Here is a 24,299-nt window from a genome sequence, read left to right as displayed (position 1 = left end):
TCTACAGTTATACAGAGGCAACGTTGAATTACATCCTACGTTGCAGGTGCCTTTTTGAGTAATGACAATGAGAGTATTATGCCCTGTGCCAAAGATGAACTCGGTATTGCCATGCTTGAATTGTTTTAAAACCACGCATATGTATGGAAATTGTCTTCGTTTTAAGTTTTAAGTTGGCACACAGGCATGAGTTTTCAACACTTGCATGGTCAGCTAATAGAAGTCAACCCTTGGGTGGTGCAAACTGTGCTGGCTTCCTGCCACTTCCATGTTTTGCTGTGCACTTAAGCTCAGTGTGCTGCCTTGTTGGAGTGTGGGTAGGGTTTGGGTGGTTCTGTCTCACAGCCATCCTGTGGGGCCCTGGGATGGATGTCCCCAGCTGTGATGGGTGTTACAGCTGCTACCCAGTTGTGCTTGAGGCACTGGTTGGTCCTCCAGCACTGTGGTGTCAGTTATAGGGGAGGTTTCTGAAGATGTACCTTCCATAAGTCAAATTGTACTGGTGTACAGTAGGGAGGTAGGCAGCTTGTGTTGATGCTGTGACTTGTTTTTTGTCTGCCACTGTGCTCTTACACAGTCAAAATAGATCATTTTATGCTGAATTTGGTTACTGAAATTACTGAACTAATACTAAGCTTAACGCAGAAAAGGCTACGCTTACAGAATGAATGCTATGTTTTTCATAAGTTATAGGAAACAAAACATATTTAAAACTCCTTTGTAGTTGTACCAGCAGAGCTTTTTGACTTATAGCAGAGTGGAGGTTGCAGCATCTTATTTGTTGACCTTTTTTGACGTGGTGGCATCTGCTCAATTGCCTTGTCAGTAGCTGTGTGCTTAGCAGGGCGCTGGCTCTCCCAGTTCATGACAAGCAGCCTTTCTGCTGTTCAGTGCTGTGTGGACAATTCAGAAAAGAGAACGAAGAACAAAAAGGAGGTTTTGAAAGAGCTGAAATTCTAAAACACTTTAATACATCAAAATAAGTCTTTCATATTAGCAACATGTTGTAGTTTGTTTTCACAAAGGATAATATTGCACTGATACATAAATGTAACTGTAGATATTAAATTCTAATCATTCAAATTATCTGGAATCGACTTTGCAGATGGTAAATTGTGCTTCAAATTTTTTTTACCATTAGACATGTTATTTCATTATTTGTAAGCCTCAGTGATTTAGATACAGCTGTAACAGAAATCTGTGCTACAGGATTTTTAGAAAAGAGAAGATGATGTGAGTCAAGCAGTGACTCAAAAATCTTATTGCACACGTAATGGGAGCATGACATTTCCATTTAGATCTTATAAGAAGACAGAATTTAACTTGGACTCTTGACATGGATATTCTTGTACATTGCAGTTGGCCTCTTTTGTTTGTTCTGTGCCTCTACTGATAGAGAGCTCTTAGTATGGCAAAGGCTGTGCTGAAAATAATGTCTCTTGTTTTATTGTGGTGACCCAGAACATGAGAGGTAGATGTCGGGGGCACGGCAGTAGAGACTGAAATTTCCCACCAACGTTCTGTTACATTTTGTTGCTATGTGACAGATGGCAGCAGAAGGGCAGTCTGGCAGAATGGTATCTGACATGGAATTGAGTATCAAGCAAAGGTGTGTCATTGAATTCCTCCATAAGGAAAAAATGGCACCTATTGACATTCATCAATGCTTGCAGAATGTTGATGGAGACCAAATAGAGGATGTGAGCACAGTGAGGTGGAAGAAGGAAGAGAAGGAAAATATCACACTTACTGCTGGTTACGCCATTTTCATATTGCTAAATTACAGTTGTTAAAATGAGGTCATTAAACTGCCTCCTGTCTTATTCCATGTTTGTATTGACAATATGGTATTACTGACTTGCCTCTTAAAGTTAACTAACAGCTGTAGGATTTTGTTTTGCTCTGGTGCCTTCAAAACTCAAAAGATATGGTTGAACAGTTGTTCATCAGGCAGTATCAGAATAGAAAAAATAGAAGTTCAAGGTTCTGTTTATCTGGTGTTATCTGTGGCTGATAACTGATATAAGAATAGTTTCTTCAGTGTGTTGTTTCTGCCAAGAATGGAAGGTGGAGGTGGAATTTTCTCCCTATTTTCGATGGCCTCCAGCTCCCCACTGACTGCAAGAGGCTTCAAATACCCTGAAAGAATTTATAAAAGAGCTAGCAATAGCTGAAACCTCTGCAAGACTCGGTGAATGGGCTGTCTAAAACCTAATCTGTACTGATGGAGCATACTTGAGTGCTTTTGTTCCAATTAAACCAGATCTTTTTTATTAAGCAACTTATTTTCCATGATCTCTTTCCTGGAATGACATTTTTGCTGGAAATCATCATACAGAGGTGACAGAACAGTCTGAGAAGAGGCTCAATTTCTTTGCCTAGTCCAAATAAGGCTAATTTTCTTCTAGTGCTTTTGGTAAGTGCTTCGCCACTGCTACTTGTAGGCACTTGGACATTGTGAAGGCAGTCATGTTTCTTGGTATCACTGGGTTTCATAATGCCTAATTACCTTACCACTTAAAAAAAAGGCTTATAGAACCAGCCTTGGGAGTGTCTTCTTGCATCTTCTGACATCTGAAGAGTGAGAAAGTCTTATTGGGCTTCACTGGGGAGCCCCAATGACTTTATGACTGACTGTTGCTTGGTTGTTGAGGCCTCAGCAGCAAAGGGAAGATCTGTTTTATACAAAAGGATGCCATAAGGCAGAGGGTAGTTGGGAAAGGCTGGCAGTATGCATTCTGGAGAAAAACAGATGGACAGATTTCTGGTGGAAAAGCAGTGTAGCTCATGTCAGATTGTGCTGAACTCCTTGGGCTGAAGCACAAAACTAGGCTTAATTTTAAGATGAGATATTGTGACTGCCTGTATTACGGACTTCCTTGAACGAGTAGAGATGTTTTCTTCTATACATCTCTGATTATGTCTGCATTTTTGTGCTGAGGGAAGTTCGCTGCCCACAGCTAGGAACTTCAGCTGCTGTATGTGTTGAAGTTGGATTATATTGCTTGTGGGTGATTCGAATAGCTTCAAAAATACAGGATGCCCAACTCAGTGTGAAGCAAGGCAGAAGAAAATAGCTAAGTATAACAGTGATCAATGCCTTCTTTTTTTTTCCAGGCACCATTAAAAATGAATTTACAGACCTGAGAATGTTGTCTTATTCCATTAGTAAAGGCTGTAAAGAGACATAACTTGATTTGCATGTAAGCGGTTGCATTACAAGGGCTAAATTGATGTCTCTACAAGTTATGACTGTTCTGCGAAAGGGCTGTAAATGTGTCTTACAGCTGTTAGAGAAGAAACAGAAGTGGTGTAGGCATAACAACAGAAAGAGGTACTGACCAACTGGTCCCTGGCTATATTGGCAAGAACTGAAGGCAGCATGCTCGTATGCATTCTGCTTTCTGCTGAGGGGACTGGAAATAATTTTTCTTTCTTCCTTCTCTCCCAACATCTATTGGAAATTGGGCAACTGTACTGCACTAGTATAACCTTTCTGGTTGCTGGCAGAGAGGAGGAATGTCTACTTTCTCTTGCTGTGCTGTTTACTTTTTCTTTTCTCCACTGCTGATGTTCTTTATCCTTCTGAGTTCTTCCACTGTGTGTGTGCCTTCTGTGGGCAGTTATGTGGCACTGCTGACTCTTTGGCCTCTATTGCTGTTCAGAGTGAAGTTAGTGAGATATTTAGTATTTCTTGTGGGAGCTCACACATAAGAGAGTGTATTTTTGGAAACAAAAAGATAAGGCATGTGATTGAGGTGATGTGTCTGCATAAAGGATTACATTTCCCAAAATATGCTTGTTTAAATTGTTGACTTCAGCTTTTAAGCATCATATCTGTAGAATATATTGCATTCCAAGTATAGCTAATTATGTCTGAGTTAACATGTTAGTATGACAGTGGTTATTCAAAGTAAGTGCAGTTGAAGAACACTTCTTCATTTGTTAAAAAGGGAGCTGGAGAGCCATATTAAATATCTCAGCTCTACTCTATGAAAGAGGCTAATTAACAGTTGACTTTTGTTTCGTCTCTGGTGTGTTTGGTATTTGCAAATTGGCCTTAAAATAGTACTTTATTCTTGTGTACTGTACCAAACCAGGATCTGTACAATGAGCATGATTGCAGGCAGTCTCTGCCTGAGAAGTTAGATCACTGCCTCCCAGTCTACTGTAAAGAAGGAATTGTTTTGGAGGTGAAAGGCTTTGTAGTTATCTGCAAATCTAATCCAGGCTTCGCAGTTATCTGGTATCTAATCCAGGTACATTCGGATGCAGTGCAAGTAATGATTTCAAATCACTTAATTCTCTTGAATTTAGGCAAAGTTGGAATACTGATAGATGAATGGTGATAAGAACTTTTCTTAAACAACGACCAAAAAAGCCTAGTGGCTGCTAGCCAAGGAGTGAGTTTTGCTGGCTGACAGTAGCTGTGGAAAGTTGAAGGCGGTTCTTTCCACAGAGAATTTCATGACAGCCACCAGACTCATCGCCAGTCTGGCTTTTCAGAGAGAATGTTGGAGATATATCAAAGTAACAGTCCTTCTGTCTGACAGTTCTGTCTTTCGGCTCCTGTAGGTGTGTCTCTGTTGAGTTGTAGTGCTTCCTGTAAGGCACTGCGTGCTCCTGGTGATTCTGTATGTAATTTATACCACCACAAAAATGAAGAGGAGATGTATTTTAGGAAAGTGCGATGTGTCTGTCACCATGGGTTGCTTGCTAAGATTTTGTTTAACAAATTTTGATACTTCCTTTCTCTGAGTGGAGGTGCATGGAGTTTTGCTTTCAACTGATGCATGTTTCCCCAAAACTTGTAAAAAGTTAGTTTGCAGTTTCTGCTTTTCTCCAGTTCTTCTCTTTACATCTTCTGTTTCTCTTTCAAATTTGTGTGACACACCCCCCTCTTCTGATACTTAATGGTAGGCTCTTGGCTAAATCCTTTATTTCATTGGAAAGCAGGCTGAAAAATCCTGTTCTGTATCTACTGACATCCAAAAGATAACAGCAGATTGTCTTTAAAAGTAACTGTTTATTGTGCTACCCTGCCTTACTTGCTGTATGAATGGGAAAGATTCTAGAATGTTTTTATTCTGCTGGGATTCTCATCTAACTCAATAAACCTTATCTTTCAGTACCAAGATAAAGAGGAAGTTGTTTTATGGATGAATACAGTAGGACCCTATCACAATCGCCAAGAAACATACAAATATTTCTCTCTTCCTTTCTGCGTGGGATCAAAAAAAAGCATCAGCCATTACCACGAAACCTTAGGAGAAGCACTTCAAGGAGTTGAATTGGAATTTAGTGGTCTTGACATCAAATTCAAAGGTAAGCACGTGAAAGCACACACTTAAAAACAAGCAAACAAAACCACACAAACTGATAGGATTAGATTTTGAAGTTAAAAGAGTTGAAAGTTAGCTGCTGCCAGCAGCTGAGTGTCTTTCACGTTATTTCAGAAGCCCTGCAGGGTTGCCTGCTACTGCTGACTGTTCAGTTTACAAAGTTTCCATCTGTACGGGCCTTAAAGAAGGTGCTCACAGAAGATAAAATAAATGCTTCTGACAGAAATGATTCTATTTTATAGAATAAAAATAAGGTTTCTGCATATGAATGATTAAAAATATACTTACTGTGATTATTCTGTAGTTATCAATTCTCAGTATTTTTTTTTCTGTGGTGTTGAATACTTGCTTGTCCTTTGTGATTGAAAAGGAGAAGCAGGTGCTCAGCATCTCCTATGTTCTACCTAACACTAGGTTAGTTACCGTATCTGTCTATTTGCTGTCTACCTTTGAAATACCTTGGACAAATACTTCAGTTGTAACATGTTTGCTCTAGCTTCTTTTTGCAGATACGTTTATTGGTGTTAGTGACTGAGTCTTCTACCGTAGAATTTCTTTGAACTGTGTTCTTTGGTACCCAGTGTCCTTCCGTGCACTGTAACTAGTACTTTCAGAGCTTCATATAGCAGATTTCTTTTGTTTATATTAAATTTAACATTTGTGTTTAATCCAACTTGGAAATTAATGTTTGTATTGTTACATATATGTAGTGTTTTTATTGCATCACTGGTTCTTAACTGGGTAGAGAACTTAAGCACAGTGTCTCTTATCTCACCATTTGCCTTCAGAGGGGACTTATTTTCTGTAGTCTACAAATAATTTTATCCAAAATTGAAAATCTCATGATTATACTTCTCTTATAAATTGGGTGAACTAAATAAATAATTATGATTTTGTTAAAACCATACATTCTTCAGGAAGTTTTATATCACATAAGTGGTTGCATCTCAGTATTAGAGTTTGGAGTTGAATCTTTCATTGAAGAAATGAGGTGTGCCTGTATAAACACCAGAGAACTGTCCTATTGTTTCTTTGCAGTACTTACAGCCTGCTGAAAATTTTAATCAGTGTGAGGGAAATAGCTTTCCTGCCAAACCATGTAGAAAAGGTTCAGAAACAAACTGCTAAAAACAGAGAGGGCAACTGGCAGCAATTCAATGTGATTGTGAAGATTAAGCCAAGCTTCTGTTGTCTGAATACAATAACTATTTATTTTTACAGCCTCTTATGTTTAATTTTTACTCCCTTTGTCGCATCTCTGCAAAGAGATTGTGTTATTCCAGAGGCAAGCATATGCTCTAGATGATGCACCAGATTGAAAAGGCATAAATACTGTTACGAACGCGACTCTTTCTCCATCTTGTTTGTAAAACAAAATAAGGTTTATTTTGTGATTTTATTGCCCCCTCCCCCAGCTTGTTTTCTGAAAATTAGCCATGGTTAATTTATTCCCCTGTCATTATCAAATTTGTGCTAGTGCAGCCTAGGAGTACTGCAGCAAATTGTGCTGATCCTCACTGCTCAGCACTTCTCAGACCTGTCTTTTCCTTGTGGACCTGGAGGTAGTAACTTACCTATCTAGTCTTATAGAGAAAGTGCTGACATGATGTCAAGGAAAGGAGATGAACTGGCTTAACTTCAGCAGCTGGTTGAAATGCTTGGAAAAGTTTCTTCTGCAGAAGTGGAAAAAACCTAGAGCCTCTGCTGTCCCACAAGTATGTGCCCTAGTCTGGCTTAGGTTTGTGAAGCTTGTTGTACTTGGGAGAACAAAATTGAGGGCAATTTCTCTAGGGCTTATGGTGCTTATCTTCTGCCCAGATTATTTCTTCATGTGCCTTTTACATCTCTAATTGTATTGCTGGTCCGTACTAGTATCTAGATGCTCCGTTGGGGCATATTTTTCTATGGGGCATATTTTTCTAAACAGACTGTCCATATTGTCATTCAGAACAGGATCTGAATGAGCATACTAGAGAGTCGTAGTTGTTTACATTGGTTGGTTGTTCTTTTTTTTTTTTAAGAATTAATTGGATGTGTGATTGATAAGGTAGTGGTACACATAGAGAATTCTTCTTCTACTATGTCCTATATTAATATATATATATATTTTTTAACATTTATTTAGCAATCCATTTCTGCTCTTTGTTCATTGTTAATCTGTATGAGACTTGCAGTGAATTTAACTCCTAAACGAAGTGGCTACAAGTCAGATGTTGTCTATAAAATAGATGATATGTGATAGCTGTTTGATGCCTAAGAATGTGAGCACAAGCATGGAAGCTGTCCCTGTGCACTTCTGGTATTTTTCCTTCATATTTTGTGTCCTCAGCATCCAGCAGCTTCTGTATCAGGAGGTGGTGTAATGCTTTTAGTGTTGGATTTATGAAACGAAACCTGAATGGGAGTCAACTCTGTTTTACTCTCTTATATAATTTGTGGTTTTTTTTTTTTTTTTTTTTTTGTTTTGTTTTTTTTCAGCTTTATAGTAACAAGCATAAATTCATTGTAGTTATTAGGACTTAAGCAGTTGAACTGTCATCCTCTATACATTATTACATCAGAGACCTAGTGAATTATTAAACATACTGAACGTTGCCATCATAGCAACTTCAATTAGAAAATTAATTTTTGGTGTTGTCATTAATACAGTAGCAATTAGCAAAGGTGAGTGTAAAGAAGAAAGGATTTTTTTTTAAACACATTTAAATTTTGCTCTTATTTAGAATTGATGTTGAATAAGTGCATTTCTGAACGAGAACTCCTTGCCCAAGACTTCTCTTTTGTATCATCTCTGTGGTGGCTGTTCAGGATGATGTTCAGTGTTGTACTGGGAGATGGTCAGATACAAGATTTTGTATGATTTACACGTCTGAATGAAACTTAATTGATCAGACATTATAGAAAATCTGAAATCTGACATAAGGGCACCTCCTGGGTCTTGCTTTCTTTTCTTTAAAACTTTGTTACTGTGTTACTGATGTTAGTAAAGCTGTATTGTATAGCAGGTATACTTCAGCAGATGCTATTGTATAGACAGTGATATCGGTGACTACATAGTAGCTATCACTAAGTTTACATTCCTCTTGTTACCATGACTTGGATAAAAAGTATCTCAGAAGGGCAAAGCTTCAGATCCGGTGAAGGGGATGTAGTCTTCAGCTGCCCCAGTTGCTGAATGCTGACTTTCATTTAATCATTTCACACAGCAAACTTAAGCTTAGCAGTCTAATCCTGTTCTGTAACTAAGTTATATCTTCAGCATTCTCTTTTTAAGCAGGACTGTTTTTTTTAATGGCTTGAGAAAGGAGCACTTATCTTGGTTCCCCTTGCCTTTTCTTCCTGGAGGAATTGTTTTGGCAGGGGGCAGGAGGAACTATACATCATAGTGTGGCTGAAAGTGAAAGTATGCTATTAAAATCACACATCTATATGTTGTAAGAATTAACTAAGGCTCTTTCTAATAATTGTACTGGCTTTTGTGTAAGTGCACTGGATTAATTTGTGGCATGGTTGATGCATAGCTGATGGTTATGTCACTGTGAGGTCTTCTTGGTATTCTGCACACTGGGAGGAAAATCCCTAAAAATGGAGGACAGCTTTTTGGTGGCATGCTGCTGTCAGCATCAGTGCAGTCCCTTCCCTTCACGTGATACTTCAAAGTCTTTTTTACAGCAGCAGAAGAAAGTATTTATCTCCCAGAGGATTAAATGCAGAATGACACACTTCAGCACAAAAAGCCAATTCTGGGGTCTGATAGCCCGTGGAGGAACTTGACGTTAGATTATAGCCCAATACTAGATTTATTTTAGTTAATATCCACAAACAAAGGCTGTCATGTTCAGGCTAAAATGGGTAAGATCTCTAAACAAAGAATGTATGTGTAGCTCATGTTTTAGTTTAATAGTAGCACTTGCTCCTGTCCTTGTGTTGTTCTTCAATGGTGCTGGTACCAGTGCCATTTGTGTAGCCGTGTAATCAACCACACGGGCAAGAGAGACCTGCTTAAAAAGAACCTGGCCTCTTACCACTTCCCCCAGAGCAGGTTTCTGTGCTCTAGTGCTATGCAGTGCTTCATCTAACAGACTCCACTAGTTTATCTTTTTGAAGTACTTTCACCCTTATGTTAATTCATGGTATATTTTCATTGGACCTCTGTGTGTTGAAGAATCCCATGTGATTAGATTTAACATCAGAAAGGGGTTGTTACTGGTGTACAGTGTGGGACTGCCCAAGAGTGATAATAAAGTGCCAGGTGTTTTGGAAGGAATGAATCCCCTACTTAGCAACAAGTCCAGAAAGTAGGCATTTGCTTCTTTCTTTCTTTCTTTTTAATTGATGTCAAGAGGACTCAAATAATCAGCTAAAGTGGAAAAAAAAATGCCAAAAGAGGACTTTTTTTTTGTTGCCCAGAAAGTATAAGATCCAGCTCAGCAGAGGCATAAATGGAAACTGAGGCCTGGATTTGTGAGTCTGTTTAAATTGTGGTGCCAGTTTTAATGACTTACCTCTCCTAAATGTATATAGATCTTGGAGATGTAGCTCATGAGTGCTTAGTCAGAACAGTCAGAATGCTGAATAATGGAATGGTATTATTCTTCTCTTTGTTCCTGGCTAAGTGACTTCAAAGCAGCAAAATACTTGTTGCCTATTATGTCAATCTGGAAAGTAATTTTTGTCATTGTGTGTATGAGGCTTAGAATGCACTTATTAGATAAGAAACAAAAATCGAAAAAATAATGTTTCCATAAGAAATAGGAGAAGTAGCATCCAGAATAGCATACAGGATAAATAGCCAGGGGCACTGTTTTGTCCAAGGCTATAGGAAATGACTCCAACTATGCAGGACTGCTGTTAGTTGGTTTCTTGCTGCCCTGCTTCTCTAGGCTCTACATCAGTTTTGCTTGATCAGAGATACTGCCTGTACTTCTGTTTTCACAAATTGTTGTCATCAGAGGAACTATGTTTTGTATTGGAAATACTCTGCTTGTCACTGCTCTTTCTGTGCAGGTAATTCAATTTTCTTTTCAAGCTTTATGTTTCCGTAGCATATAGAAGAGCTCAACCAGGCTGAATTTCAGAACACAATAGAGCTTTACTTTGCGTATCTGCTAGAAATGGGTTGCTGTTCTCAGTGGTAACAAAAGGGGAAGCAGGAATTTGTTTACATTCTGTTTATTTTCTACTTCTGGAGAGTGAAAACATTCTCACAGAAGCAGCTGTCATTTTTTTTGTCTCTAAATCCATTGCTGCGTGAGTTCTTCTACATGTGAGCCCTTTTACTGCCTTTCACTTGAAATGGAAATGGAGGCGTGAACGCATGGTTGTTAACTGCATTACTTATGAATTGTAGACGCTGAAAAATAATTTTCTGGCTTCAAAGAATGTATTTATTTTATTTCCAAATGCAGCCTCTTATGCATTCTTTGCATTGTTCCCACTTCTGTTTTCTGCCTTTTTTCTTTGCTTCTGTTTCTTCTTGGAAATTGCTCAGAACTTTACAATACTTTATAATGATGAGTGTTCCGAATGCCAACAGGGACAGTCAATGAGCCTGAAAATACTAAAGAGAAGAGTTAATATCATATACGGTTTTATGTATTTGCTAATGATTTAATATTTCTTGTTAAAGTAAAAGTGTTCTCGGTATCTGTCCAAATAATGCTACAACAAAAGGATTTTGATCTTGTGCAAGTAAAATAGCATAGGGACACTTTGAAACCATTCCTTGTCCAGTCAGTGGGAAGCTTCTTTATTGAAAGGGTAAAATTACATGAACAATTGTGTAATTGCTTTAACAGTTCTGTTTCAAATGTCCTTCTCTGTTACCTACTTCAGTGTAGCCAAAGACTCCAGCAGTGCCCATTCCTCAATCTCTTGTCCATGTTCATTTTGAGCCAGCTCTTTAATAAATCATTAATAGTGCTTTAATTTTTTTTGCAGACGATGTAATGCAGACTACTTACTGTGAAATTGACTTGGACAAAGGAAGAAGAGAAGCCTTTGTGTATGCTATCAAAAATCACTATTGGTACCAGATGTATATTGATGACTTGCCAATATGGGGTGAGTAGTGCATTGCATTAACAACTAGTTACAACTACAAGATTGCAGCCCACTGTGCTAGTGGGTTTCCTGGAGTCATCAATGGATAACCTTCCTTAGAAGAATTTCACAAGCTTGTAGAATTTATGTAACCAACTAATACAAGTAAGTAAAAGGATTACTTCTTTGAAAGAAGAGTTGGAGGACCAATACTAATGAATTGCACTAACAATGAGAAACAGCTTTGTTTCTCAAGCATCTCTTTGATAGTACTAAGTTGCTAGGGTTAAATTCATCTTTCAGATATTAAAGTATTAAAGTATTTGGGTTGGAGATGATGTCCGTGTCTTTTAAACTCTCCAATTTTGTCCCTCCCTTGTGTCTCAGTCACATTCCTAGTAAAGATGTTTCTCTTGACATTTTACAGTGATGGCAAACAACCACAGTAAAAGTAGTGTTTTAGGTTCCTCATGGTTTTCCACCCTGGAAGAGCTTATTAATGTTAAAGTTAGTGTGGCGTATGCACAATCATTTTAAATTTGAAATGATCCTTAGGAAATCCTCAGAATATCCATATTCTACTTTACTGAAGTCCAGGTTAAAAACACCTTTCATTAACTGATTGTAACTAAATGTAATGACTTCATAAAGCTGTTTGAAGGCTTTGGAAGACTTGCACTTTTCAGGTCAGAAAATAAAGAGCAACCAGCTCTTCCTAAGCACATTCGGATACAATGATTCAGTTTTCTATTTTTGCCTGCATTGCTATCCTCCAGTGGAGTGGCTAGAAATGACTTTTTTCTGCCATCTCCCAAAGTATGTGGAGCTCTGTATGAGTTCACTCCTTCAGATATTGATTGATCACAATATCCTTTACATGGAATTTAAAGTTGGCATTCTCGTTGTTTTGCTGATACCATGGGAACAGGTGGTACTCCAGGTGTTAGGCTGTATGGCATAGGCACGAACTGGGGCTTGTTTTGCGTGTGTAGCACATGCAAGGCAATTCTAACTGATGAGCCTGAGTAAAATTAGAGCAGGAAAAATACTTCCTTAAAAATTAAAGAACACGTAAGTGCTGTTCCTTCACACACCTGCTTCTTTGTGAGACTGTTTTTCATATCCTTCACCTACTTACTCTCTTGCTGTCCTCACCTTTATATATATTCTTGAGAGAGAGATCCTTAAGAGCAGAAAGTGTGTGTTGAGGGGTCAGCTAATGAGAGCGTAATGAAAGCAGAGTTTTGTAAAGAAAGAGAAATGAATGGAGGGGAAGACTGAACAAGGTGATGGGAAGATACAGAGGTCCAAGGCTAAGTTGTGTTCAAACGTTTTAAATCCGTATTCAGATAGTTCTTTATGTGGCAAGAAGCACACATAAAATTAGAGGAATTGTTACTTCACGTTTCTCATGCAGCATTTATAGCTGTGTGCTGTGGTGTTAAAAAGCTGTTGCAAAACACTTCTTGTAGATAACTATGATAGAAGGTATAGTCCAGGTATTGCATTTGAAAAGCAAAACATAGGGTCTGCTGTGTTCTCTTCGGTATAGCAATATTGCTTTTTACCTGCCAAAACTTTAAAAATCTATATTTTTGAATGTAATTGTATAATATTTGAAAAACGAACTGTGACAGATGCTTACACTTGTTTCCTGTGCAGGCATTGTTGGAGAAGCAGATGAAAATGGGGAAGATTATTACCTTTGGACTTACAAAAAACTTGAAATTGGTTACAATGCAAATAGAATTGTGGATGTCAATCTGACCAGTGAAGGAAAGGTGAAACTGGTACCAAATACAAAAATCCAGATGTCATATTCTGTAAGTACTCTGATGATGCATATGTGAGGAGAAACTATATGGTAAAAGAGCTCAAAGGTAGTTACTTGTATACCTATGTATCAGTGTAAAACTGTATTAGAGGAAGATATCTAATTCCATTATTTTTATTCATTTCTGGAAAACCTTGATAGGTTTAAAGGCAGTAAAAATAATGATTTTTGAAATACTTTAAACATACCAGAGCTTGTGTAATCTGCAGAAAAGTGTTTTGTTAGGAAAGGAAAGTGTTGTGCCCAAAGACATGGAGACTAGAACTTTTGAGAACCCCCAAGCAGCTATGTATTTTTCCTTAATGCTTGGAGCAGTGACTTGCATATCACAGATTTGAGCTGGATTATGAACTAAGAGCAAAACCCTCTTTGAATGTTTGTATTTTGTAGGCAGTTGCTATTAATGCTTTTTTATTTTTCCAACTACAGTAGTAATTTCTTATTTATATAGCCTCAGCAGGTTTTCTCTGAAGCTTTCTGCTTTTCTCTTGAATTGCTATGATAAAAGGTAATGAATAAAGAATATTTTCTGATCTTTCCCAATGAGTGAGATTATTAGATTTTCCTTCCTTGTTGATTTGGTCCGTTAGACATTTAAGTCAATTCTCTCTTGTTCTCTGAATTCATATACAGAAACCAGTTCTTAATGCATTAGTTTTCTACTGTGTGTTAGCAGTAGGTGTCAGCATAAGATCCTTTGTCATGCTATATTCTTGCCAGTGTTACGTTTGTCTTATGTTGAACAAGTCATAGAGTTCAAAGTGCAGATAATTGTATTTATCTGTGCTTTCTCAAATCGTTTCTACTGCAAAATTTATAGTTTCAAATATTACCAGCATTGTGAAGTTTATATGTTCTGTTAATTTTGAAGTGGACAGCGCTGAGCAGCTGTCAGTAATTAGAGTGACATTAGATGTTCCTTTTAAATACTTGTTGTGTACAGAGCTTAAGACTTAACTTTACATCTCTTTTGGCACCACTGGGCAATTTTTGGTCTGGCATCTGTGCAGTGTGTAGTTCAAAAATTGTATGGGGTGGACTTGTTCTAACTTGTTCTAAGCAGTGCTTCTTGGTGGCAGACTCTTTAATGAGAGAAGCACCTGTTTAAAACAGTGATAACGTTAATGTTTTGAGCTATTAATCTTGATCCACTCTGTATTTTGAACAAAATAAAATAACACTAATATCATACCTAAGAGTGAGGGTAATACTGAGGTCTTGCAGTTTGAGTATGGGTGAGGTGAGTGATGGGTTATTGAATCTATATTAATAAGCACCCTTCTGTAATAGCAGGACAGATCTTCTAGAAAGGGTAGGTCCTTGTCATCTATCTTTAAATACTCAAAAGCAGGTTACATTTGTTTCACCATCACTAAAAATCCTGATGTTTCCTAACCTCAGCCTGCTTTTGAAAAACTCTTAGTGTAAATTTGTATTTAATTTCTAAAATCACATTTAAAAATTCTGATGAAAATAATCTCGTTCTACCACCTTAGCAAATTCGTCAGTGCAGCTGAAACTTCTAGATCCAAAGCAGTTCTCTGTGGAGCTTTTAGAGTCATTAGTACTAATTAGTACCAGAAATATTTGCTACTATCCTGTGATTGTATGGTCATAGGTGTTTACTTTTCCATCTGGTTAGAGTTGATCATTGGTGGATGAAGTGTTTATATTAAGACCATGTTGTTTTGCGAAAATTCTAGGTGGCTGCTTTTTAGCTTTTTGTTTTAAAAAAATGTAACTTCTATCTTTAGGTTCCAGCTTGATCCATTTTATCCTGTTCCCTTCCAAACAGTTGTATCTCAGTTTATGCACTTTTCTTTCTTCTTGGAATCTGCTTTACATTTCCTTTGTAATTTCCCTCACTTCTGCTGAACTACTTATTTTTTCCTTGATACTATACTCAGAGAATTTGAGTATGAGAAGATGGTGTCACTGAATACCAGTTTGAATGCATGGCAGCAAAACAGATACGAACTGCTATGGGGAGAGCAGAAGTTGTTTTAATTGCTTAATGCAAGGTTGGTAGTCCACTAGCCTCTTTCCATACAACTCAGTGCATGGCAGTGGTAAGAAAGAGAGCATGCAGTCAGCAGTCCTTAGAAAAATTCCACTGTTCTCTAGCACGTTGTACTTTATGACAGTTTTTTTTTTTTTATATCTTGCACAAAAAATAATTCAGGAAAATTAAGTTTTACCAGTATGTACTGTAGAAAACCATCAGCAGTGAGCTGTCATTTGACAAAACTGAAAGTAGAGCTGTTTGGACATTATTTTTGGCCAGTGTGGGTATCTTTGAGTGCCTTCTGTGATCATGAGAAGGGTTTGTTGTATTTGGCATCTGGAAGTTTCATCTGTGATTAGTCAGGCAGAGAGGACAGACAGCTGAGAAACTGGAAGGCTGATTATTCCTTGTTCCTAAACATGCCTAGGGAAGGTATGTCTATAAGGCAAGGTGCCTGATATTTGTTCTGTGCCTGAACTGTAGATTGCAGGCTTTAAGAATTCTGGTCTTGTTTTTGCCCAAACCTGTATTCATATTGAAGAAAATCTCTGAAGTATGTAATTTGAAAAATGTGGTTTGGTTTCTTTGTGGTTATAGCTGAATGCATTATAATAAGCTTCTCAGTTGTAAACTTTTCTCTTTAGGTGAAGTGGAAGAAGTCGGATGTGAAATTTGAAGACCGATTTGACAAGTACCTTGACCCATCTTTCTTTCAGCACAGAGTATGTACTCTACTAAGAAAACCTTACGAAATATTCCTCTGAAATGTTTGTGTTAGTTCAGAAGATGTAATGGAAATTTTTATGGCTGCCCCCATTACTGTTTTTCTATAGAGAAAATGTAGCGGGGGGCCGTTTTGAAGCAACCGGTATTAAACTTACCTCTATTTGTTGCATTTGTTCCCCCAGTGTCTTACAAGTATTATTTTTTAAAAATTGAGTTCTAATTTTAGGTTCATAAGTTGTCATTTCCATTGAAGCAGAGGTACCGTCACATGTTGTACTGTTCAGCTTCCTGAAATTGCCCATCACCATGCTGTTCTGAACGTCAGACCAGAGGCATGCAATTGTTAGAAACTGTACTTACTGCTTTTTTCTTTTTTTTAAGACACAAACGAGAGCTCAAACAGTCAAATCCAGTCATTAAGTGGATGTTGGGACTGTCTCTAAATATAATTTTCTGCAAGTAGTTTGAGTATAACTCTTTGAAACATTGGCCATCTGATAGCCAACAAAAAGCTTACTTGTGTTGGATTTCCTTAAATTCAATATTTTTGTGTGGTAAACTTTTTGCGAATTAGAAAATTAACTTAATTGAAATAACTTTCTAGTGTTTAAATTGCAGTAGAGTAAGCAGTATAGAAGCTTTCTGCATAGAATCCAGATGATCCGGCATAAAGCTACTAGCCAGTGGAAGACTATTTAAAAAAAAAAAGAAAAAAACAAAACTAAAAAGTTGTCAAGTTATTTCCAGTGTTTGTTGTTCCTTGTGTCTTTGATGTGGCCTGTAGGTCTAGGTCTGTGAAGTTTTCCTCTCAATCAGCAACTGTTAAAGAAACATTTTTCTCTACTAGGTCTTGTGAAATTTAATTCTTGTTAGTCTGCTATAACAATGCAGGCTGAAGCCTACTGGTACTGCAGTATGAATTGTAAGGTGTTCGGGGGCAATCAGGCAGCTCTAGGACTGTAGGTTTTAAGTGACAGTTCTGTTACTTAAATAGGATGGCTCCAGTCTTCTTAAGTGCTTCAGTAAACATCCGTGTGACAGTTTGAAGTGAGCTGCAAATACCATGGTGGTTCAGGTAAATGCTCAGAAGCAATCTAAGCCTAGAGACAAAACTGTGCAAGTCCACTGCTTGTCAGTTGAATAACTGCAGCTGTTTATATATACACTACTTGACTGAAGTAAATGGAAAGCAAAAGGATGATAGCACTTGTGATGGTTTAAGCCTGCCATTGCAGTTTCCTTTAGGGTAGTATACTGAGCAATGCTTCTTTCTGAAATCAGAAGATTTGCATTTTGTTTGAGCTTAGTAAGAAAACAGAAAGTGTGCTTGTTAGAGGCAGCATAATGCTGCAGCATGTTTTAGTCCTGTGCAGTGTAATTGTTTATTCCCTTGATTTTTTGTGACCTGTGAATGTATCTTTCACCAGTGCAAACCTCCTTAGTAAGGCAGGAGTACATTGTGCCTTTACTTTGCCCAGGGGAACATGCATAGACTTGTTCAGACTTTGCTGGTGCTTAAGTAATTTGTGATAACTTGGTTACAACAGTTCAGCTGTTGAAAAGCTATGTGTAGTGTTTCAGAGGCCAAGTTTAGTGGGACTTTCTACAAATGCAGTATTGCATACAATGTAGGCTTATTGTTGCTTAGCTAGCGCTGACAGGCTGTCTCACCAAGCAATATTTTATTTGTATTGAAACAGATTTCAAACAAATTTATGATTCTAAATCTTCAGGATATGTTTTCTTTTTGTAGATTCACTGGTTTTCAATTTTCAATTCTTTCATGATGGTGATCTTTCTGGTTGGCCTAGTGTCTATGATATTAATGAGAACTTTGCGAAAAGATTATGCAAGATACAGCAAGGAGGAAGAAATGGATGATATGGTAAGATCTGCATTAGCAATTTTATTTCAAGCTTAACAATTTCTCTTCATGGATTCATTGAGTTAGCTGCAATTGGATGGCTTTCTTCAGTTGTCAGAAAACTCCCTGTGGGTGTTTTGAAAGTGTTACTTGTTTTCTTTACAACATACTTGCAACCCAGAATTCTGTTTTGTTATTATGTTAGTGTTTGTATCCCCATTTAGATTAAATGAGATCTACTCTGAGTACATGCATGTGCTTCACTTCAGAGGATTTTAGAGGCAGGAAAGAAATCTAACAGATCTTATTGCATCCTACGTTCAAGTTGTATTTTTTGTCATTTCTCTCTTGAATGCATCAGATCTAGTAGAAAAGTAATACGCTTGCAATTGATTTACTAAATTAAATCTTTAATTTGTGCCTAGCTTGTGTGTTTGTCTAATTATAGTAATGTTTATTTACGATGAACAGACTTAATTCTTCTTGTTGTCGTTCCTAGGACAGAGATCTAGGTGATGAGTATGGATGGAAGCAGGTCCATGGAGATGTTTTTAGACCATCCAGTCATCCTCTCATATTCTCATCGCTTATTGGCTCTGGGTGTCAGATTTTTGCTGTGTCTCTTATAGTCATTGTTGTTGCAATGATAGAAGATTTATACACAGAGTAAGTATAATTGTTTTGTGTCTTTCACGTATAAATGCTTAAATGAACAAAATAATTAAAAAAGTGATAGTTCTGACTGGCTTGGAAGAAAAAAAAAAAGTGTTCCAGAGCCTATAGGAAATAATCAGTAGTAGTATTTTGGAGGAGTCTTGACTTCTAGTGAAAGTTTTCTTGTAATCTGACTGTATGATTTGGTCATCTTTAACTTCATGAATTCTTGCTTTTTTACATGATATATTTTGAAACTAGTTTGTTCTTCTGTGGTATTGCTGATAGATCGTTTGGGAAAGAAGTGATTGAAGATGCATGTCTCACTCCTGCTTTTATCTGGAGTGGCAGCGTATTACTGTATTAGACTTTTTGTTCCCCTCTGTTCTGTAAAGATTAAATTATGAGTTTATTGTGTTGTGAATAATTCTGTTTTCTGCTGACAGTGCATTAAGTCAGTCTAATGCACAAGTCTCAGGTTTGGGAATTGAATCTCTTACACTTTTTCAAACAGATGACAGATGCTGCTCAGCAGGTGTTGCATGCAGAACCTACAGTAGTAGGTGGTCTTTGGTCTTGACTGCGGAGAACTTTCTTAAACAGTACTCCAGTTCCAATTTAACATACCAATTTTGGTTCACCTGGTTCTCTTCCTTACTTTTCAATGTGCTTGAGTTCTTTTGCTGTTCTGGATTGTATTCCTTGGTTTCTGTAGTGACTGTGTTTTGAATAATGAAGAAAACTGTATTTCTTTGTGGTCTATTTTCCCTTATCTATCACCTGTCACCATTGGTTTTAAAAAGCTGTAGTACTCCTGATACACCACTAGAGAGAACTCTTGTTACTGAAGTTCACTGCTTTTAAATGGCATGTTTAAAAACCTACTCTGCAGTCAATATCTTGGCATGTTTTAATTTTTCATATGATGTCATTCCCCTTTGTGCCTCCTTGTCTATATTTCTGCATACACTTGTACACATTTGTAATTACACAACATGTTGGCACTTTAAGAGAGGGATTGAAGCAATTTCAGAATTCTTGTGCACTGTCGTGAAGCTATAAGCTGAAGTTGGTAACAGCAATTGTAAAATGCCACAGAACAGTAGTTTAAGAAAGTATATGAGCATTTAGCCTTTTATTGCAACAGGTCTTTATATTACTTTAAGTGAATTCTGGGAGTGTAATTGATGGCCTGACCAAACCTGGACCAGAACATTCATATGTAGAGGAAAATAGTGCAGTTTCAAAAATGCCATAAACCAGCAGTGTGGGAATGATTGCCTGTCAGTGTTCTTCAAGTCTGTTAAAACTGTTGAAGTCATGCACCTGATGCCATCTAAAAGCCTCTTGGTGAAATTGGATCATGCCAGCTATTCATTTATTAATAGTGATTTGTGCTTTGAGCGACTTTGCCGTTAAAGTATTTGAAACATAAGTGAGTAAGCTTGAGAATAAGAAATCTTGAGATTTTACTTTTAGATGAGCTTCTGCTGATCACTTTACAGATAACTTAGATTTACATGCATCACATCAAACTTCATAGTCTCCTGGGGTTTTGCAGTTTTCCAAGTTGGCTTAAATTAGAACAGCTGTTAAAACTGGTTTCTCTCTAGCTTTCTAAGTAGAAAATATTAGCTTTCTAAAATAGAAATATTATTTATTTATGAATCACAGAATGGCCAGGGTTGGAAGGAACCTCAAGGATCATGAGTCTCCAACCCCCCTGCCACATGCAGGGCCACCGACCTCCCCATTTAATAGTAGACCAGGCTGCCCAGGGCCTCATCCAATCTGGCCTTAAACACCTCTAGGGATGGGGAATCCACAACCTCTCTGGGCGGCCTTTATTAACAAGCAAATGTTAGTGTACTTTTCCTTTAATGTGTGTGTGACCAGCAGTTACATGTGCTTTGTTCACTTGTTCCGGTCATGGAAGCTGGTTGTATTAAAGATGACTTCTTTGATGAAGGCAGACATCCAGCAATTATTCGTCAGAAGGCAAATTACCAATAGTCTAGAATCTCTCAGAGCAGCAAACTGGCTGAACTCTTTCTGCTGCTTCTTATATCAGAGTGGCAGAGGGACATGGGGAAACAGTTCTCTTCACTGATAGTTTGCAGCTTGCTATTCTTAAGTATCACTTTAAAAATGTGTGCTGGGATGGCTTTTATAATTTAAAATTATTAGGTTTGCATGTAAAGTTTCAGAAAGTGTGCCAAGATGAATACTTCAACATTTAATGAGGTGATAATTTAGAAATGACCAAACTCGTCTGATTTGACTACTCTGTGCTGATTGTGGTTCCAGTATTTATAGTTTCTAAATACGCTTTTCTAATTTTCTCTAAGGTGAACATTTTTGGTCTTAAAAGTTATTTCCTGAGGGATGGCAGAAACATTTTTCAGAATCATAGTCAATTTTTTAAACACTGATCTTTATGTTAATCAAGGGGTAACTTTTATCTACAGTAGTTGAATCTTACATTTGATATATGACAGTTAAATATTATATTCACTAATACAAATCCAAATGCCAGAGTATTTTGGGCAGAGGTCAGATTTTGACTTGATTTCACTGAAAATAAGTGCACAATAGAAAAGAATTTTGTATGCCGGACCCATGTTTCCCAGATTGAGTTATAGTTGACCAGAAGGTTTGAATACAAATAGTTCTCATTTTTATGTAGACTTTACTTACATTTGCACACTTTACTATAATCTTTTCTCTAATACTGTTTGCTTTTCTATTTCATTTACAAAACCACTTCCTGTAGGAGAGGATCAATGCTTAGTACAGCTATATTTGTTTATGCTGCAACATCCCCAGTGAATGGATATTTTGGAGGAAGTCTTTATGCTAGACAAGGAGGTAAATTGTTTTTGTGTTTCAACATGTTCATTACAGTGTTTTATGAAGAGTGTTATTTTTATTTTCAGTGACATAGAAGTATTCTCACGGAGTAACATCATTCAGTTGGAATCCATTAAGATAGTAATTATTTTGAATGTATTTAAGTTTTGTGTTATTTCTTTATTCCATGTTAGCCCTGTTTTCTGTGTAAAAATAGTGAAACTGTGGTTAATTTGAAGATAATAAGTACATCCTTGCAGTTCTACCAGCTTAATCCATTCCTTACTCTGCAATAAGAAAGTAATCAGTATCTGTTATCTTATACAGGGCTTAGGAAAAATAATAGGAAAAATAATTCTGTTGTGATTGAAAGTATTCAGTCTTAACTGCATTGAAATCCATCATGAGTTTGGAGGTTAGACATCTGTATATGTGTGGCCTACATATTAACCTAGTGATTTCTAGGAAAGCAGATCTAAGTAAATCATTTACTGATCCATAATAGTGTTTACTGATCCAAAATAGTGTTCCAAACTCTGTAGTTCAGCCAGATTTGCATTTTGTTTCCAGTTCAAATGCAGTAGACTGAGAAATGCTATCATATTGGCTCATGGTGAAAATGCATATGATGGTCTTGAAAAACGTATGCTGTTCTTCTGACTGTTTTACATTTAGTGCACACTACAGAACCATGTATGTTATATACACTTAAAATATGTATGTTATTTAAGAGCTTTAGAAAGTGAATATATACGGTGAAAATTAAGGTATTGTCCAAGAGAAGCTTCGTTTTGAAGCTCCTAAGGGAGCTGTATATAGTAATATCTGGTAGCAAATGTTGTTCTTCCCCTTACATGTGGTCTTTAGGAATCCTTGTCCTTCTAACTTTTCTGCTACTGGAGAGATCCAAGTTCTGTTTTGCTGTATATTTTGCTTTACACCTAGGTTAGCTAGTTGTTTAATGCATCCTGAATGCATGAATTCAGCTTAGTTGGGTTGAGACAACCTGGAGCAGGTGCTGCCTGAGGATAGCTGTACTGCTGAGCTGGCCCCAGAGCAGAGTTTTCATGCACTGTAGCCATAACCCCAGGATGTGAGCAGGCTTTGCAGTGGTGCCAGCTCTAGTATCTCTGGCACTGCCCGTCTGTAGCCTAGGTACATGCTTATGTTTTATACCCCAGTTTCTTCGGCCATCTTTGTCAATGCATGCTGTTTTTGAGCCAGAATGTGCTCACACCACATCTGTTTTTCTTTTCATGTGGCCTAGTAAATTGATTAATGTTCTATCTCATGGAAGTTTCCGGAAGCCAAATAAAAGTGGTAGTTGGCTCTTGGCTCTTGTATCCTTGCAGTTTGTTGTTACTTATCTCTTTCATCTTTTTTGGGGAGAAGAAGTCAAATATCTAAATTCTGGAGAGCTTACTGGTATTTTTAAAAGAACTTTCTAAACAGATTCCATTGGAATATTCCTTCTTACAGGAAGGCGATGGATAAAACAGATGTTCATTGGAGCTTTCCTTATTCCGGCAATGGTGTGTGGAACTGCCTTCTTCATTAACTTCATTGCCATCTATTACCATGCTTCAAGAGCTATACCATTTGGAACCATGGTGAGTCATTTTAGTGGAGAATTTAAAAACCACTGTAGACATGGGAGAACTACCTTTTAATCAAAATACGGTTGTGAGCCATGGTTTCAGCTTTTTAGTTACAAATTTAATCTGGGAAGGTTTTAATGTGCTTCAAGTATAATTTCTTTTAATCATAACAGATGCTGATTTCCAACAGCAGGCCTCTCTCTGTTTAAAATGTCCCTTCTGCTTTGTGCTCGATCTTCATTCTGTAATAATCTTGTACAACACACGAAGTCAGCAACTTGAACGTTCAACTGGATGAGAAATGCCAACTGTTTATAAACTTAAGCATAATCTAAAAGGAATCCAAGTGGAAACCACTTGCAAATTACTATAGTCAAGCAGGGAAGAAAAAAAAAAAAAAGCTAAAATTTGAGACGAGAACTCCTGAGGAGATCTGGGCTTGAGAAAAAGAATCACTGTTTTTACTTTCTGAATAGGTATTTAGTATCCAGTTATGGTCTTGTGACTGTGTGTTAACCATGTCACTTGGAGAACAATGCTTGCTGGATTACTTTAGTATTTAATCAATGTAACTTTTCTTGTTTCTCATGGCTTTTGTGAGGGTTTTTTTTTGTGCTATTGTTGGCCCTTTCAAGTAACCTGAAATAACCCTGTGAGTACAAAATAGGAAATAATAACTTGGCACTTCAGCAGAATTTCTTTTTGAACTTACGAGGGGCATTATTTCAGAGGAGAACTTTTTAAAGTTGTACTACAAAATAGCTTTTTAGAATTTTATGCAGCAGTTTTTCAAGAAATACTGAAGGAAGATTTGTTATCTTTGCAGGATCTGTAGTAAATCATAGTATATAATTAGTAACCTTTGTCATAGCTCCCTTCTTTTTGCATCAGATTTAGTGAATTGTTCAATCAGAGAGATTTGAGTAGCTGTGGATTTCTTCTTAGTTTGTCTATTGCAGAATGAAGATTATTAACACAATTTTTATCTTATAAGTTGTAACATTAGAGAGATAATCAAACTCAATATATGACTGAAAATATTTCTGAAGAACACATTTTAAAATAATGAATGTGGTAGAAATCATAAATGGTAATTAAAATGAGAGAGACAATTCTCAGCTCCAGGCAAAGGCTTTCAATAACTTTTTCCGATAGAATGGTAATTACTTCTCATGTTTGTGCTGATTATAGTTCTTTATGAGAAGTATTTGCAATGTCCACCAAATTACCAACTTCTTGCATTGATTAATTGTTACAAAACTAAGTGCAAAATCAAGGTAAACGTTTTTATAAACCGTTCATTTAATTTTTCTGGTTTTCTTCTTGAAGAAGGTAGACTAAAATTTTCTTTGATTATGTTTGTATCAATCAGTGTGTGCCCCAG

The 24,299-nt window shown here is 37.1% G+C and overlaps 1 protein-coding gene across 1 annotated transcript in view; it reads left to right on the top strand.

Moving 5' to 3' along the window:
* TM9SF3 (transmembrane 9 superfamily member 3) overlaps positions 1–24,299 on the top strand; it is a 43,287-nt gene that overhangs the window by 3,723 nt on the left and 15,265 nt on the right. The window contains exons 2-9 of the mRNA XM_031602120.2: positions 5,130–5,325; positions 11,283–11,405; positions 13,047–13,207; positions 15,868–15,945; positions 17,703–17,834; positions 18,313–18,479; positions 21,241–21,335; positions 22,797–22,927. Of these exons, the coding sequence (XP_031457980.1) occupies positions 5,130–5,325; positions 11,283–11,405; positions 13,047–13,207; positions 15,868–15,945; positions 17,703–17,834; positions 18,313–18,479; positions 21,241–21,335; positions 22,797–22,927 (1,083 nt within the window). The remainder of the gene's footprint in view (positions 1–5,129; positions 5,326–11,282; positions 11,406–13,046; positions 13,208–15,867; positions 15,946–17,702; positions 17,835–18,312; positions 18,480–21,240; positions 21,336–22,796; positions 22,928–24,299) is intronic.

The sequence above is a fragment of the Phasianus colchicus genome, chromosome 8 (genome assembly GCF_987193195.1).
Source record: "Phasianus colchicus chromosome 8, bPhaCol1.hap1.1, whole genome shotgun sequence".
NCBI lineage: Eukaryota > Metazoa > Chordata > Aves > Galliformes > Phasianidae > Phasianus > Phasianus colchicus.
The sequence above is the reverse complement of the archived record's forward strand: the minus strand, read 5'-3'. Positions and strand labels throughout refer to the sequence as shown.